The following is a 17,268-nucleotide window of genomic DNA, read 5'->3' on the forward strand; positions in this document are numbered from 1 at the left end:
GGGGGTTTAATCTGCGCGCGAGGGTCATTTTATGCGCGTGTAAAAGCACATTTTCCGCTCGTGAGTAGCTTGTTTTACGCGCTAGAATATTGACCCAAATCTGACTCCATAGTACGGCTCCTTATGGATACTGCGATTTTTGAAGTCCCGGAGTGGCGTTCTGGTGCTCTCAGGTAGAACTGCCCCCCTGTCAGACGTTAGGCTCGTGTTGTGTTCAAGGACCATGACCGTTGCCAGGAAAAACAGGTACTCACTTGTTTAATTATTTTGCGGTCTAGATTTCTTTAATTTTTTTCTTTTTTGCGTGTGTTTATAAATTAGCTCGAGGGCCATACCAAATGGTCTCGCGGGCCGTATACGGCCCGGGGGCCGGAGGTTCCCCACCCCTGATGTAGGGCTTTCTTTAACAGGTTGAATCATTTAGTTTATTATTATTATTATTAGTTTCTTGGGAATCAGTCATTCTGAATAAAAATAAAAATAATTGTGTTCATTAAAGTAATTATACGACTAAGATCAAATGATTGAAACATGTTCTCTTAGCAGTAAGGAGACTCTTAACTACAAAAGCAGTGAGTAATAATTGCAATAATACCCCTAGCATCTGATTCCATATAATTTACAAAACAATAAAAACAGATACATAGCCCATAAATATGTGAGAAACTTAAAATCTTCTTCAATACTGAATAATTTGTTCATGATTAACAACATACCACTTTTATTATTGGGCCTAAAGCTGAAATGCATGGCAGCTGTAATAATGCAAACACAGATATGTGAAGAGACCAAACAGGGAATCCCTTCTGATCTTGTTTTATTTTTTTCTGTTCTTTATTTATTTTCGAAGGAATGCAATTACAATGTACAGCGAAGACACGGCACCAGGCAAAAGAAGCAGAGCAGAGGGGAGGAAGCTGCTGAGGAGGAGGGGGGAGCTTTGTACAGAGGTTTAAGGATCAGCCAGAGGTCGTCCAATGAGACGTCAGCACCAGGTGTCTCATCCACAGCCAAATGTCTCCGGTCATCACTTGTCAGACGTCCAAGGGCCCGCCTTTTCTGGACTCAGGAAGGACGGTTTTATCTCATCACTTGATCCAGGCAGGATTTGGATAATTTCGCACCTTATTGAGGAATAGTGAGAATGATTTAAGCTGGGAATGCTCCATGTTGTTGCAAAGCTCTCTTCTTTGTTTGGTAACTGGTGCCCCCTAGTGTACATCAAGCCCATTGCCATTAACTACTTTACATCTTCACAATCCATCAAACGGCATCAAATATACAGTACATGGCTGCATTTATTTTTTACCTTCCAGGTTGACATCCATGATTAATCATCACTTTAAAGGATTTTGAACCAAAATATGAATAACAACGGGAATTACACTACACGTGAAAGTTGACAGAAAGGTTTGGCGTCTGAAAGCCTAAGTCATATTTCAGTAATACCCTCATAAACCTTACATGACAGGGTTATACCATGGTTTTACTCAATTGAGTCATTTTGCTGCTGAATGTATTGATTTTTATATAAAATGTGACATTTGCAAGGAGACAGAGACCTTGTAGGTAATGTTAAATACACCATTATTAAAGGGAAACCTTGCCGTGTCAAGTTTATGCATTTGACTTTCTGGACTTGTAGCTTTTTCATACAAATATTTCAATATAAAATCAGAGTTTGTACAATTCACTGCTACCTTACATGGCATAGCCTACTACGTTCCTCTAACATTCATGTGACAAATCACACACAATTAAAAGTCCACAGATTCTGCTCCTACTGTATATTTACTTTTCTCAAAAGATTATTGGAAGGGCTCAGATGCATCCCAACATTTTTGTCTTTTCTTCAAGACAGAGAAAATGTGTTGTACAATAAATAACTCTGCAAAATATATCATTCACCACAACTCATGTAGGTCTCCTCATGTTTCTGCACAGGGAGATTAAATTAAAAGCTAATTGATATGTAAAATGAAGATATGTGTATCAGCACTAGTGGCTTAAATAAGGAGAAGACACTGTAGCCACTTAGCTGTCATTGAATCTTGGGATTAACAAAACTGAATGCATTGTGAAATGTCCCACTACTTCTGAATATTCTTAATTTCCTGTCAGAAGGCTTCATTTCCTTCTTTTAATAAGCTCCGATATAACTTCAGATTTGTTGCCCTTATTATCTTGGACATCATGATCCATTACTCTTATTAGTTAATATCTATAATACTCAATTACAATCCAATAATGCCAGAACATATCATGCAAATATGATCTGAAATACTAATTGTACTGACACAGCAGCCTGTTCTGTGACCTGAACAAGGGTGTGAGCCTATACTCTACGTACCGACTACACTAAATGGCCAAAGTGGTATTACATACAGACTTCTGAAAGCATATCTAAAGGCTGTGAAAGGAGAGGAACTGGGCTCGTACATTACATCTCCACCATGTAAATACATAAGAGTTCACTGTGTGTATCAACAGCTCCCACAAGGTCCATCCTGATGAAGCGAAGCATACTTCATGGCCAAATACATTTTACAGAAGTAAATTCTCAGGTGAGACCAATAGAGGAGCAGAAAATACTAGCTCAGGCTGGAATGATCAACAGAGGATCTGATTGGCTCTACATGATCCGATCTGCTCAGTGCATCCTCATCAATCAGTGTAACAGAGGGGGGACGGACGGACGGACCTGAACCCTGCTTCACTGGATGTTCCATCATTACTAAAGATAAATGTGATGGATTATTCTATGTGTAAGCACAAACAGTAGTTTTTTTTACAGCACACAGCAGTAATCTGATGAATTCTTCAGTACAGCAGCACAGACATGTAAAAGACATTCCTAGTTTTTTTTCTATTTTGTGGGTACCAACATGGCACATGGCCCTGGATTATTCCACAGTGTGAATGAATGATTCCCTTTGACCGTCGAGGAATACTTAAGCAAGTGGTTTTAATATACAGTAGCAGCCCTGAGAGCTTTGCAGGGAATTTAGTCGGATTGGGATCTCTTTAAATTGTTCCAGATGTTCGGATTTCCAGTGGCAAGTATATGTGTGTGTGTTTAGGCTCCATATTCGCCACTGGCAGAAGTCTATCAGAAGGGAGGTGGGGGGAGAATTTCAGGCCGGGCACTGCCACTTCCGGTCCACCGGGGGGCGCTCTCGTATCATAAAATCAGGACTGCAGGTAGAGAGAGAAGACAGCGTCAACCTTAAATCCCTTTATCTCAAAGGTTGATAGTGAGGGCCAAATCATATAAAATCAAGATGGTTTTCGTACCTCTGATGGGCCGTGACGATCCTCAGTGGACGATTCTGTTTCCCTGACAACCACTGCCTTAGTTATCTGCATGTCTGGATGCTGCTGCTTGGCTTCCTGTATTGCAATAGCCAGAGCCTGCAAGAAAAAGTGAAATATCAAATGTATCACAGAAAAAAATTAATTAAGTAATTTTTTTAATATATTTTTTAATACATTACTGTAATGTCAATTTTTTTTTGTTTTGACAAATTAATTTAACTATAGTCTACCAATTATTTGTTTTAAGATTTGTAAAAATTCCCAGATGCTCAATTATATAATTGATTTACTACAATTGATCTAATCTGAGGTACATTAATGTTTGCAAATACTATATGCATTATGAATAAGACGTTATCTATGAATGGTTGACATGGCCATTGTTTCACTTTAAGGATAAAAAGTACAGTCCTGCAAAGGTCCAACAACTACAAATGTCCCAAAAATACAACATCCAGCAACAGACGACATGGTTCTTTTGAATTGACCGTTTGCTCCACAGTTCATTTCAGCTCACCTGTTCCTGGTCTACATCATCGTCTCCTGTGATGATGATCCTCTTCTCAATCCTGGTCTCTGAGTATCCTCCTTTCACCGTCTGCAACACACAAGGGCTTTTCTTTTAATAGCCTTCAGAAGTAGAGCCCATATATGACTGTATTCAGACAGCAGAGATGAACCTCTTTTGATGTAAAACCCACTTTATCGTAATCATACATTAAATTGAGCACTTTGTAAGGTCTACTCTACTTGAGCTTCTCTACCTTGGAGACGTGAGTGGTTGCCGAGGTAACATTTTCCGTTATGAGGATAGGCGACCCTGATGCCTCTCTTCTAAGACTTCCCATATGCACCTGAGAAAGAAGAGATTAGTTTTCAGGACATGCATTTAGACACTTTTTGGACATTTGACAGCAAGTAGGTTTAAACCCAGGAGAGCAGTGTGCTTGCTTTAGGTCAAGTTAAAATGGGAAAGGTCCTTCTGTTCGTACTCACAGGGGATATGCTCTGTCTGGTGGAGTAGGAAACTTCACTCAGGCCGGTGATACCGTGACCCTGAAACAGAAAAATGTATTGTGTGACTTGTGGGAAGTAATACTTTAGATCAGGGGTGTACAAACTTTTTGCACTGAAGGCCACATACAGAAAAATATACGAAGGGCTGGGCCACTCACTAGGTGAGGTATATTGCCTCATAAGTTCAGTTGTAAATTGGAAAAATCTATCCAATCTAGGTCAATTGTTCTTGATACTTGAAAATGCTGTTAGAAAAAAAACTGCCTAAATTACAGCTCTCCATTTATTTTGTTAGCAGCTCATTCCTTAAAACAGAAGCTTCACATTGCTTATAATAGGAAATATGAAGGGTATATTTCAAGGTTATTATGTACATTTGTTATTGGGCTTTTTTCTTATCAACTTAGATTTGTTAGAACATGTTTTCAAATGTAATTGACTGAATTTATTTGAAAATTGGGCTAATCAACACATGAATACTGTGTAATATATTAGAATATATATATTAAAGAAGTACAATATAAGACAAGCAGAAGTTTATTGCCAGAAGGGTGGCAGTGAAAGCAGAGGGTCTCGACGGACCAGACCCGGGCGACAGAAGCTGGCTTTGGGGACGTGGAACGTCACCTCTCTGGGGGGGAAGGAGCCGGAGCTTGTGCGGGAGGTAGAGCATTACCAGTTGGATCTGGTTGGGCTCACCTCTACGCACAGCGTCGGCTCTGGAACCTTACTTCTGGATAGGGGTTGGACTCTATTCTTCTCCGGAGTTGCTCAAGGTGTGAGGCGCCGGGCGGGTGTGGGGATACTCACAAGTCCCCGGTTGGGTGCTTCGTTATTGGAGTTTACCCCAGTGGACGAGAGGGTCGCCTCCCTACGCCTGCGGGTTATGGGGGGTAAAACTCTGACTGTTGTATGTGCTTATGCATCAAACAACAGTTCGGTGTATACGGCCTTCTTGGAGACCCTGGAAAGAGTCCTGTATGGGGCTCCTGAAGGGGACTCTTTAATCTTGCTGGGACACTTCAACGCACATGTGGGCTGTGAAGTTGACAATTGAGCGGCCCGACCAAGCAAGGAGGCAGAGGCAGAACGTCCAAAATACAACCCGGTGTGGGCATTTATTAAGTCAGGAACACATGACACACAGCCTCAATCCTGCTGTTTCTCCCTGACCACAGCCTGCAGCCACAAGGATCTCACACACACTCTCTCCCAAACAGCAAAACCCCAGAGTCTAAATGCCCAACCCAATCAACCCAACAGGACACAGGTGAGGGGGGAGGAGACACCATAGAGCACCAGGTGCACACAATCAATGGCAACAGACATGGGGAAAGGGGAACACATTTCAAAAATAAAATACAATAAACACTACATCAATAAATAATATAAACTGTATAAACATGTGCACATATGCAAGGCCCGAAGCCATCAGTGACAAAGTTACCTTCGTCACTCGGGCAATGATGGAGACATTTGGAGGGGCGTGATTGGGAGGAACGGCCCCCCTGATCTGAACCAGAGTGGTGGTTTGTTACTGGACTTCTGTGCTAGTCATGGATTGGCCATAACAAACACCATGTTCGAACATAAGGAAGCTCATAAGTGTACGTGGTACCAGAGCACCCTAGGCAGAAGGTCCATGATCGATTTCGTTATCGTATCATCGGACCTGAGGCCATATGTTTTGGACACTCGGGTAAAGAGAGGGGCGGAGTTGTCAACTGATCACCATCTGGTGGTGTGTTGGGTCGAGTGGCGGGGGAAGCCTCTGGATAGACCTGGTAAGCCCAAACGTGTAGTTCGGGTGAACTGGGAACATCTGGAGGAAGCCCAAGTTCAGGAGGCCTTCAACTCACACCTCCGGCGGAGCTTTTCGGGCATTCCTGTGGAGGTTGGGGACATTGAACCAGAGTGGTCGGTGTTCAAAGCCTCTATTGCCGAAGCCGCGGCGGGGAGCTGTGGTCTCAAGGTCTTAGGTGCCTCAAGGGGCCGTAACCCTCGAACCTCCTGGTGGACACCGGTGGTCAGGGAAGCCGTCCGACTGAAGAAGGAGGCCTTCAGGGATTTGTTATCCCGGGGGACTCCCGAGGCAGTTACAAGGTACCGACAGGCCCGAAGGTCAGCAGCCTCAGCCGTGGCCGAGGCAAAGCAGCGTGTGTGGAGGAAGTTCGGAGAAGACATGGAAAAGGACTTTCGGGCGGCACCAAAGTTGTTCTGGAAAACTGTCCGACACCTCAGGAGGGGGAAGCAGGGGACCATCCAAGCTGTGTACAGTAAGGATGGGACGTTGTTGACCTCAACTGATGGAGTGTTAGTGCGTTGGAAGGAACACTTTGAGGAACTCCTGAACCCGACAACTCCGCCCTCTATGTTAGAGGCAGAGCTGGAGTATGACGGGGGATCAACACCAATCTCCCGGGGGGAGGTCACTGAGGTCATCAAACAACTCCACAGTGGCAAAGCCCCGGGGGTGGATGAGATCTGCCCAGAAATGCTGAAGGCTCTGGGTGTTGAGGGACTGTCATGGTTGACACGTCTCATCAACATTGCGTGGAAGTCGGAAACAGTACCGAAGGAGTGGCAGACCGGGGTGGTGGTTCCCCTTTTCAAAAAGGGGGATCAGAGGGTGTGTGCCAATTACAGAGGCATCATATTACTCAGCATCCCCGGGAAAGTTTAATCTAAGGTACTCGAAAGGAGGATCAGGCCGATTGTCGAACCTCAGATTGAGGAGGAACAATGCGGATTCCGTCCTGGTCGTGGAACGACGGATCAGCTTTTTACTCTCGCAAGGATCCTGGAGGGGGATGGGAGTACGCTTATCCGGTCTACATGTGTTTTGTAGACTTGGAGAAGGCGTATGACCGAGTTCACAGGGAGTTACTGTGGGAGATGCTGCGGGAGTATGGGGTGAGGGGGTCTCTACTCAGGGCCATCCAATCTCTGTACTCCCAAAGCGAGAGCTGTGTCCGGGTCCTCTGCAGTAAGTTGGACCCATTTCTGGTGAGGGTTGGCCTCCGCCAGGGCTGCGCTTTGTCACCAATCCTGTTTGTAATATACATGGGTCGGATTTCGAGGCGTAGTCGTGGGGGAGGGGGTCTGTAGTTCGGTGGACTAAGGATTGCACCACTGCTTTTTGCAGATGATGTGGTTCTAATGGCTTCATCGGTCTGCGACCTTCAGCACTCACTGGATCGGTTCGCAACCGAGTGTGAAGCGGCTGGGATGAGGATCAGCACCTCCAAATCTGAGGCCATGGTTCTCAGCAGGAAACCGATGGACTGTCCACTCCAAGTAGGGAATGAGTCCTTACCCCAAGTGAAGGAGTTCAAGTATCTCAGGGTCTTGTTCTCGAGTGAGGGAACATTGGAGCGTGAGATGGGCCGGAGAATCGGAGCAGCGGGAGCGGTACTGCAGTCGCTTTACCGCACCGTTGTGACGAAAAGGGAGCTGAGCCAGAAGTCAAAGCTCTCTGTCTACCGGGCCATTTTCGTTCCTACCCTCACCTATGGTCATGAATGATTGGTCATGACCGAAAGAACGAGATCGCGGATACAAGTAGCCGAGATGGGTTTTCTCTGCAGGGTGGCTGGTGTCTCCCTTAGGGATAAGGTGAGAAGTTCGGTCATCCGGGAGGGACTCGGAGTTGAACCACTCCTCCTTCGCGTCGAAAGGAGCCAGTTGAGGTGGTTCGGGCACCTAGTTAGGATGCCACCTGGGCGCCTCCCTAGGGAGGTGTTCCAGGCACGTCCAGTTTGGGAAGAGACCAAGGGGTAGACCTAGGACCAGGTGGAGGGATTATATTTCTTCGCTGGCCTGGGAGCACCTTGGGATCCCCCAGTCAGAGCTGGTTGATGTGGCCAGGGAAAGGAAAGTTTGGGGCTCTCTGCTGGAACTGCTACCCCCGCGACCCGACCACGGATAAGCGGGAGAAGATGGATGGATGGATGGATGGATGGAACTTAGATTTGTTAGAACATGTTTTCAACTTTAATTGACTGAATTTATTTGAAAATTGGGCTAATCAACACATGAATACTGTGTAATATATTAGAATATATATATTAAAGAAGTACAATATAAGACAAGCAGAAGTTTATTATACTTAAGTCATTGTACTTTTTGAATTAGCTGATGGCCGATTCAAAATGGCCAGGCCGTAGTTTGGACACCCCTGCTCTAGTCCAACATATACATTTTATCTTTAACATTTCTCAGTGAAACATTGAACTAACCTGATCTGTAAACTCCACGATGGTTGTGGTGACCTCTGAGCCGTTGGGCTGGGTCTCCGTCCTGACGTCCGTCTTCCTCACTGTGGGGGTGGGCATGAGGTCACTGGCCTCCCTGCTCAGTGGTGTGACGGCAGAATGGCGACCGGCTTCTCTCTGCGACTCTCTGTCCACTGACGATGACACCGGCACGGACCTCTTTGGTTTTTTGGGTACAACAGGCTTACAGAGGAAAAAGAAACACATTGTAGTTTTTAACACATAGCAGATGAGCTTGAAATTCTGTTGTGTTTTTCTTAGGTTTTGTGTGAGCTTCAAAAAGACTTAAATTATGTTTTTTCAGTTCCAAATTACAAGATTATTATTGAAGCTTTTAAAGCATAAAGTAAATCCAAAGAAAAACAAGCAAAAGACAAACACAAGGGAGTGTTAATATAACTCAGATGGAAGATTTGTTTTTAGCTCAGTGCTTAAAAGATGTGTTTTAAAATAGATAAGAAAAACAATGAAAACCACAGAAGAAGAGATGAAGGATATGTCCTCATTACCCTTCCGTGCTGCTTCATAAAGAGAATTACAGTAAACTTGAAACACATTTCATAACAGTCACTTTGCCTGCTCTACTTTTCTGTCAGAATATCAGAATCATATCTCAGAATCAGAATAAATATTGAAAGAACATTTTGTGATGTTTACTTTTTATATTGCACAGCCTTTTGACTATTAAAATCATAAAAAAAAGAAATAACAACAAAGAAAAGACACAAAACTGTGTGAAATGTGTAAAAAACACACATTTAACACATTACTTTGTTGTTTTTTATTAGTTAGAAATGTTGCCACTGTTCTATTTTTGTTTGTTATATCGACATTCACATTAGCCCACCACAAGGCTTGTAAACAAAACTTGAATGAACTCATCGACACCTCACTTTGGTGGTCTATCATCACACTTGGTTGGAAACTAGGGAGGCACTAAGATGGGATACGGTTGAGTTCGATCCTACTTGCTGTTGTTTTGGCAAAGCAATAGCACACACTATTTGTATTTATCATGTGCATCTCATTTAACACATGGAGATAGAAATAAAACACGTTGGTGATTTCTTGAAAAAAATATCTCTTTCAAGTTCACATCCATGCTCACCTGCCCTGCTGTTTGTATAAAAGAGGACACGTATTTTTAGGTGCCTAAAAATAGAATAGTTTTACCCTACCTGCATGAAAAATCTAAATAGAGGAGAAGCTACAAACACAAATGTTGCTGTACCTGCATATCAGACCGTTTGACCTCTGGCCGCACTTCTTCTGCCTGGATATGTTTGGTCGGAGGGGCTGACACCAGTGGGGGGGGTGGTTCAAAGGCGGCCTGCTGCTGGAGCATGTCCATGCTAAAGCAGAGACCTACGTCAGGTGACTCTACCCTGTCCCCCAGCTCCGTCATGCCCTTGGAGAACTCCTCCATGCCAGTGTGCAGGTCAGTGAGGACAGTGAAGTCCACCTCAGCCTCCAGGCTGGACGTGGAGCTGACCGTGATGCTGGAATACTTCCTCTCGATGCCCAGGTGGGTCTCCTTCAGGTACAGGATGTCGGGGTCCTGGTCGTCCTCGGAGACGGAGCCTAGACGTCTTTCCCACGGTTCCCTCTACAGAGAAGAGTGCAGTACATGAGACTACATCAACTCCAAATATAATGACTTATATAATCAAAGGCTGTGAACCACTGTAGCTCACATTCTTTGATTATATATGTTATTATTATATAAGAAGATCTGAAGGAAACAACAACAATTTTCAGTATTTCTACTGAATCTTTTCCATTACCTATATTGTATACAATACATTTTCACGGGATGGGAACCCTTTAATAATAAGATTCAGTTATTGTGTTACAGTTCTTTACATTTTGGTGGTGGGGTCTTACCAGTTGTTTAGATATGAATTCACAGCCTGTTCCTTGATGGGAACCATATCCAAAACCATTTTTATGTAAGCACAAATGAATGAAAATCTTGAAGAAAGACGTGTGAAATAATGAAGTGCTGTTTGTTTTCCAAAGGAGTGGCTAAAAAGGAGGAAAACCCAACTGGTGGAGACGACTTACTGAAGCTTCATTGAAAGGTTCCTCATGAATAGCAGGTGTGGGAGGTGTATCCTACGAAAGAAAAACAAACGATAAGAAAACGTTAATATAAAACTAAATATAGCAGGTGACAAGAACCAACCTAAACTATAGCCAACATGTATCATTTGCATCAGAAAAGGAAAGAGCTGAAACAGGAAGACAGGAAAGCTTTTCTTTGTCTCTGCATTGACATGACGTTCATAAACCACAACTGATTAAAGCTTTTTGTCACATCTATAGAAACCATGCTGTGTGATCTCACAGCTTTTAAACTGATTGCTTTTGCACTTGGCGGAGGCCTCTGCATTTTCATTTATAAAATGTCAATACTTAATTCATCTACCAACATCATGGCATACCATGAATTTAAATTAAAAGTTTAGGATTGCAATTTTTAAATGTTTGCATATCCTTCACTAGAAAGTCATATTGGACATAATTTATTGTAATGTGTATTGTGCCTTCATACATTTTACAATTATGAAGTCTTTATAAATGTTCTTGACTTTTTCAGTACTTGTGGTTGGTGATAATATACTCTGAATCTAATTTGCTTCCATCACTTAACCTTAATCAGCGTATAATTATGATGACAGGCCTTTAATTACTTAGCAAAAAATGTATGGAACGTACGGTAACTTTAACGTGAGCTCGGTACATTCTCGCAACAGAGGGTTCCCCCCGAGGATTGCTCAAGTATGACCCGCCCTCCTCTACCTCTGATTGGCTGAGCGCGAAAGGTCAGAGTCTAGGCTGCGTTCAATTAAAGTAAATTGTTTGACAAGATTTGATTGAGACAGAATCTGTCATATCACTATGATTTTAAATTAAATATAGATTTAAGAGAGGTATGGCCTTTATCCTTAATTGAAAACCTACCTGTCCGTCAGCAACGAGTTTATTTAACATGCCGACAAATGAAATGTTAAACTTAAAATAAAGACGGGGACACGTTACAGCAGGGTGACGAAAACAAGCACCCAACAACACTGTTTCTGAAAAGTGAGGAATGGACCTCTCCTGACCATAATACACAACTTGGATTCGGTACATATTTAAAGAAAAACTATTTGGTTGATTATAAATATGGAGGAATGGATCCATGTCCAGACTGAAAGACCGCTCTGAAGGTAGGGATTTGCCACGTTTTGTTTGTATCGCTCTTGTTTACCATGCCGGTAAATCCGAATGAACTATACCCTAGTGCTCATGTTTATCGTAAAATGGACTGAACGGTTAAATTGTTGGAATCTAACCGATCTATCAATAAGTAGCTTGTCCATATTGACCAAATGTAAAGCATTTATTAATGCACATTTATTTTGTAATCAGTTTTAAACTCCTTAAAAGGTGGGGTAGGCAATTCACTTCAGAAATCTTCGTTTTATATTCCATGGAATGCTCTTAACATCCCGATAGCAATGGATCAATGAAATGCTTTGGCAATATATACAAATATTTATATTTGTACGGGCCCCATTTGGCAATCCAATTATCTGCCCCAGGCCTACCTGCCCGTCAGCCTTCCATCTCGTGGACAAATGTATCTCGTGCCCTCATTGGTCACGCGCGTTTTTGTGTGTTGGAGGAGGGGCTCTGTAAGGAAGTCTGAACGAAGGGGCAGATTTTTTTCGGTTGTGTCCGTCTATGGTTGTGTACTTTCAAATTCTAGCTTACTCGAGCTGGTTTCTCCATTCTTACCTACCCTACCTTTAACTCATGGAATTACGTTTTAAAAAAGGCCCACATCCAAATAATTACATTAAAATAAACTATAATATTTAACGTCATTTCAAGACCTGCCTTTATTTATTAAAATGGTCACCATACCCAACGAGTTAAAGGGGCTGGGTGTTACATTGAAGTTTTATGGGTAGGTAAACTACACAATAAACACATAGCCTACTGTAAAGCTTACACCTACTGTCAGAAGCATGCACATAGGGTATATTTCGAAGGTTGACATAATCAGAAATGACTGCAAGTGCAATGTTAATGCCATGCACTGAAATGTTAGATTTTTCAAACTCCCTTTCAGGAAAGAGGTATTCATATGCATAAATGCAGTATATGAATACTTAAGCCCTGAAGAGGTTTGGCAGCTCTGCAGCCTGTGATTACATCTAATCGCCTTTTTCATTTTCTGCTGTAACCACAGAGGTGCCAAGGCAGAACATTTGATTCAAATGCCCTTCTCAGTCATTTACAAAATGGTGAAACGGTCTTGCACTCCTTGCAACAGCAGCCACCTTTTATTCTGTGAGGTTGTTGGAAGGAGAGACCAAGTGTGAAGTCAAGGTGGGATTGAAGGGACGCCTGAAGCTTAAGCATAGGGGTGTTTGCTTAGAGGCCCGCAGCGTTCTGAAATGGCCAAGCAGATGTCAAACTTTGCGAAGGGGAGGACAAGGGAAAGCAAAAAGCTCTGTGGACCATGGACGTAAAAACTAAGTCTGTCAATGATGCTAAGCCAAGGGACGTGAACTTTTGCTTTCTCATACACAGCCACATGAGTTCTGAAGTATGTGTGATTGATTGTTTTTAGATGGTAAAAACAAGATCTGCACGACTGAAGCTCATGCAATGCTTTACTTTCCGATGATTGACAAGTATGTTAAGGGTCGGATGGTTTTTACCGCTTGCTTCCATTTGAATGTGTCTTGGCTTGGCATCCTGAAGTGGATGTGGCTGCTGTCCATGTTGCTATGTCTGTCCCGGGACCACTGGGATTTCAGAGGCAGCGTTAGAGGAGGTGCAGTTGGAAACTTGGAGCTAAAGAGAAGATTCTCTTTAAACTCCAAGTTGTTTTGAAAATGATCTTCATGTCCTCTTGTATACACACTTTGTCCCGTTGTGCGTCTGCAGTCTCTAAGCTCCTGTTGCCCAAACAACTCATTCTTTATCTGTGGGAGTGGTAGACTTTGCTGTTGAAATGACATTTCAGCCTCGCAGTGATGCTTGGTGGCTCCTGTGTTTTCCATGATAACATTTGCTGCAGACTGCAATTCAGAATTGTCATCTACTCTCCTTCCTGCATCAAAAGATTCATCTTTTGATTTTGTCATCTGTACATCCCCAGTCCCACCAAAGACACCTCTGTCAGACCAACTCTGAGATGCAATGTTTTCCTTATTCTTCTTGGATCTCTGTGGCTTTAGAGGAACTACTTTGGTGACTTCTGAGTTTGAGTTTCTTCCTATGTTGCATTCTTGAGCTCCCACAGGGCTTGAGTCTTTTATTTTCCAGGTCTCCCAATGCCTCGCGTCACTCTCAATTCTGCCGCCGTTGCCTTTTGGGAGAGAATCCACAGCCAATACGGTTTCAACGTTGTTTGTTCCCTCTCCATGAGTGTTGCACTCATACTGACAATGCCTAATATCTCTGTTGCTCATTGCACTCCCCTGTTTGTCATGTGGAGATCCATATCCATTTTCTTGAATGGTGTTGCTTGCTAATAAAGAATCTTGATGCCCGTTAGTTGCTACTGTACCATCCACTGGGCTCAAATACGTTATTCCTGTTGCTCGAAAGTCTGTTTCCTGTTTTGGAGATGTCCCAGGTCTAGTTTTTAAAGAGTCATTGGCTGTTTGACAGTTGCTCAACTTTGTGTCAGTCCAAGGTGTCAAAGCAAAGATGTTTTTACTCTCAGAGCAAGTATCCAGCTCTCCTTCATAAGCATCCTGCTTGTCAATCAATTTGGCATCAGCGGTCGCCTATGTTGACATAGAGTAGATGGTTACTTTAGCTTAGCTCTTCTAGTATTTGTTATCCTATCCTTACTCTTAACGATTTAAGTCATTCACTTTTCAGATTTGTCTGTGTTTTGGCTCAATGAAATACATTTTTTTAAAGAGTTGAAGAAAAGACTGCATGGAAAGAAATATATATGATTCTAACTGTTGTAGTACAGTGAGTATTGTAACTTGGGAACAGGAGGTCATTCTTACTGCTTTGCGCTCAGGGGTTCCTCCAGGAGGAGTAGCTGAGGAGAGACGTTTCTCCCTCTGGGCCATCTTGCTGTTAGGCTGCTTCAAAGCCCTCTTCAGCTCATTGATGCTGGCCTGGTGCTTCTGTAGAACATCTTCTGGCTTATCCAAGAACTGCTGCTTACACACCAGGGACACAAAAAAAACAAATGTTACTATCCTGGATCTGAATCTATTTGGTTCTGGTAACAATCATCTCTACATTTCTCTTTTCTTTTTCAAAATTCTCACTCTTACTCTGTTCTGATGAGGGTTCGGTGCATGCATGCCTGTTTTTTGTTGCAATACTGGGCTGTAGAAGGAATTAAATGCTGCCACCAACACACATCATTGAACAATAAAGGTATTGATAATTACCTTAAACAGATATAGACCTTGGTACACTCAAAATGAGTATCATCTGCATTTGTATTTTACCTTGGCAATGTGAGCAAACATATATTGTGTTAGAGGTCTACACAGGTTTAAACAATCTGAACATTTTTATTTAAAATATCTTACAATGTATTTGTGTTACTGTTGATGCATGTAGTATAGCAATTTTGGATGGAGATGGAGCACATTGATTTTTAAACTAACAAGCTGTGTTTTAATAGAAACTCCAGTGTTGTGGCTGTTTGCTGAGTTCTAGCAGTGAGTGAGAGGCACAGGTATACATAAGAAAACACAGAACACCTGGTGATAGCCACACACAGCACATGCCAAAAGAGACAAGCAGTACCTCCTGTTTGGGCCGAGGGGTGGCCAGATCCTTTTCCAACAGAGGGGGGAGCCCAAGGTGTGACAAGTGAGATGAAGTGATGGGTTTTGAGCAAAGCGGGAGGTTGAGGATTGGGGTTCGGGGTGGAGAACAGATGCGTGCAGAGACAAAGAGGTAGAGTGCTGCAGGTGAGTCAAAGAGGCAGGCAGCCAGACGGACAGACAAACAGTTAACACCATCAGGGCTTTCGACTTAAAGACTTTCAAGCCATTTAATGCTCTGCCAAGAAGACAGGGACAATCCATTTCAGTGTCAGCCAATTGATAATTCATGCAGTCATCTATTGACTGAGCATAAGTGTTTGGAGAGGGGGATTATTCCCATACTTCTTCATCCAAAGACTTGGTGAAAAGGCATCACACAACCACAAATGATCGGACTAGATACACTGGAATAACCTTTACCATAAGGAACACCACAATGTATTCTTGCACCTTCGTAACCAATAAGAATGTACTTCTAAAAAGGACAATTCATATACAAATAACTAAATGTGAATTGAATAGTGAGACTTTTACCCATCTCAGTTGAGTATCAGGAGATTTGCCAACTAAGGAAACACTGATTCACTGAATCATCAACAGTGCTTTAGGGCCATCTGTTTATACTGCTAATATGATCTAATTTCACACAGGGACACAATTAAACATGTGTTGACAATTGTGAAAGATGCTTTTTTCACTGTTCAATCTAGATAAGAGCTACATTTCAATGAAAACAATCCTGTAAGAATTTTCCATAGGGCAGATAAGAAAAAAGGAAAGAAAGAGCCTGAATGATTCATATTAAAACAGTTTGCGAAGATCAATTCATGCCGTTTCCATGGATTATGCCCGATGGAATCCTGGAAGTTATGACATGAAAATAAATAACATTCCCTTCAGAGACAAACAATCAAAAAAAGAATAGATTGTGTTTTAAAAAAACGTATGTATGACCTACAGAAACCAAAAACCACAGACAGACGCTAAGGGCCAAGGCCAAAATACCTCAGGTTTTGAGTCTAGAGACGTGCCTTCCGCCTCACCCTGCAGGAGAGTATGAGGTGGACCACAGAGAGGTCAGAGAGAAGAGAGCAGAAGTAAGCAGAGTGTGTGTTAACAACACAGCAGGGGGAAGAGAAGAACTGTTAGAGGCATGAAGCTGGGTTAAAGAAATATCATCGGCAGCAAACAGGTCAAGTTAGTCTTCGGGAGGCGATTGAAGAAATGGAGAGGAAAGAGGATTCATTATGAGATTTATAAGTCTGCAGAGGAGGAGGAAATAGAGGAAATTAGGCCAAGTAGAGAAAAAGTCAGGATGGTGATTACAGTCTTATATGAAAAGGAATGTGAGAGAAGGATGAGGAGTGCTAGTCAAAAGTTCATGAGGGATTTTGTTCGGGCGTAGATGTATAATTTTCGAGCTAAGGAAACTGCCTTGAGATGTTTTGTCGCACTTTTTCTTAAATTATGAGGAAATAATTGATTTATCTGGTGTTTCATTCACTAGTTGAATGTAATTTATTCATACCGTGTGCATTAAAATGTACAAATTGTGGCCTTGTTGAACAGCTATACATTAAGGCAGGTCCATGTTTGTACCTTGAGCTCGATGGTCCTAGTGGAAGTTGATATGCGTGCACCGTAGGTATGTTTCTGATCTTGATCCTGGTCATCATGCTGCTCTAGCTCCTGATCTGTGAACTGGTCCTGGTCTTGGTCCTGATAATGGTACTGATCTTGGTCCAGGTCCAGGCTGCCCTCCTGGTCCAGGTCTTCTCTGGACATGAACTGTGTGCGTTCACTGGAGCTCCGCTGGGACAGCTGTTCCATACTGTAACCGAGAGCTGAGG

General features: G+C 42.7%; 1 protein-coding gene across 5 annotated transcripts in view; it reads right to left on the reverse strand.

Moving 5' to 3' along the window:
• Positions 1–776: 776 nt before the first annotated feature.
• The window catches only part of si:dkey-178k16.1 (band 4.1-like protein 1), a 64,358-nt gene continuing 47,866 nt past the window's right edge, over positions 777–17,268 (reverse strand). The window contains exons 12-23 of one of the 5 annotated variants that reach the window (XM_034209227.1): positions 17,018–17,268; positions 16,424–16,462; positions 14,636–14,794; positions 13,325–14,401; positions 10,671–10,721; positions 9,838–10,212; positions 8,571–8,789; positions 4,312–4,371; positions 4,080–4,169; positions 3,833–3,913; positions 3,295–3,411; positions 777–3,195 (exon numbers count right to left, since the gene is read on the reverse strand). In XM_034209227.1, coding sequence (XP_034065118.1) covers positions 3,190–3,195; positions 3,295–3,411; positions 3,833–3,913; positions 4,080–4,169; positions 4,312–4,371; positions 8,571–8,789; positions 9,838–10,212; positions 10,671–10,721; positions 13,325–14,401; positions 14,636–14,794; positions 16,424–16,462; positions 17,018–17,268 — 2,525 coding nt within the window. In that variant the 3' untranslated portion in view covers positions 777–3,189. The remainder of the gene's footprint in view (positions 3,196–3,294; positions 3,412–3,832; positions 3,914–4,079; positions 4,170–4,311; positions 4,372–8,570; positions 8,790–9,837; positions 10,213–10,670; positions 10,722–13,324; positions 14,402–14,635; positions 14,795–16,423; positions 16,463–17,017) is intronic. The other 4 variants (XM_034209228.1, XM_034209229.1, XM_034209230.1 and 1 more) reach the window with 4 other exon arrangements.

Source organism: Gymnodraco acuticeps, unplaced genomic scaffold, assembly GCF_902827175.1.
Source record: "Gymnodraco acuticeps unplaced genomic scaffold, fGymAcu1.1, whole genome shotgun sequence".
Lineage (NCBI taxonomy): Eukaryota > Metazoa > Chordata > Actinopteri > Perciformes > Bathydraconidae > Gymnodraco > Gymnodraco acuticeps.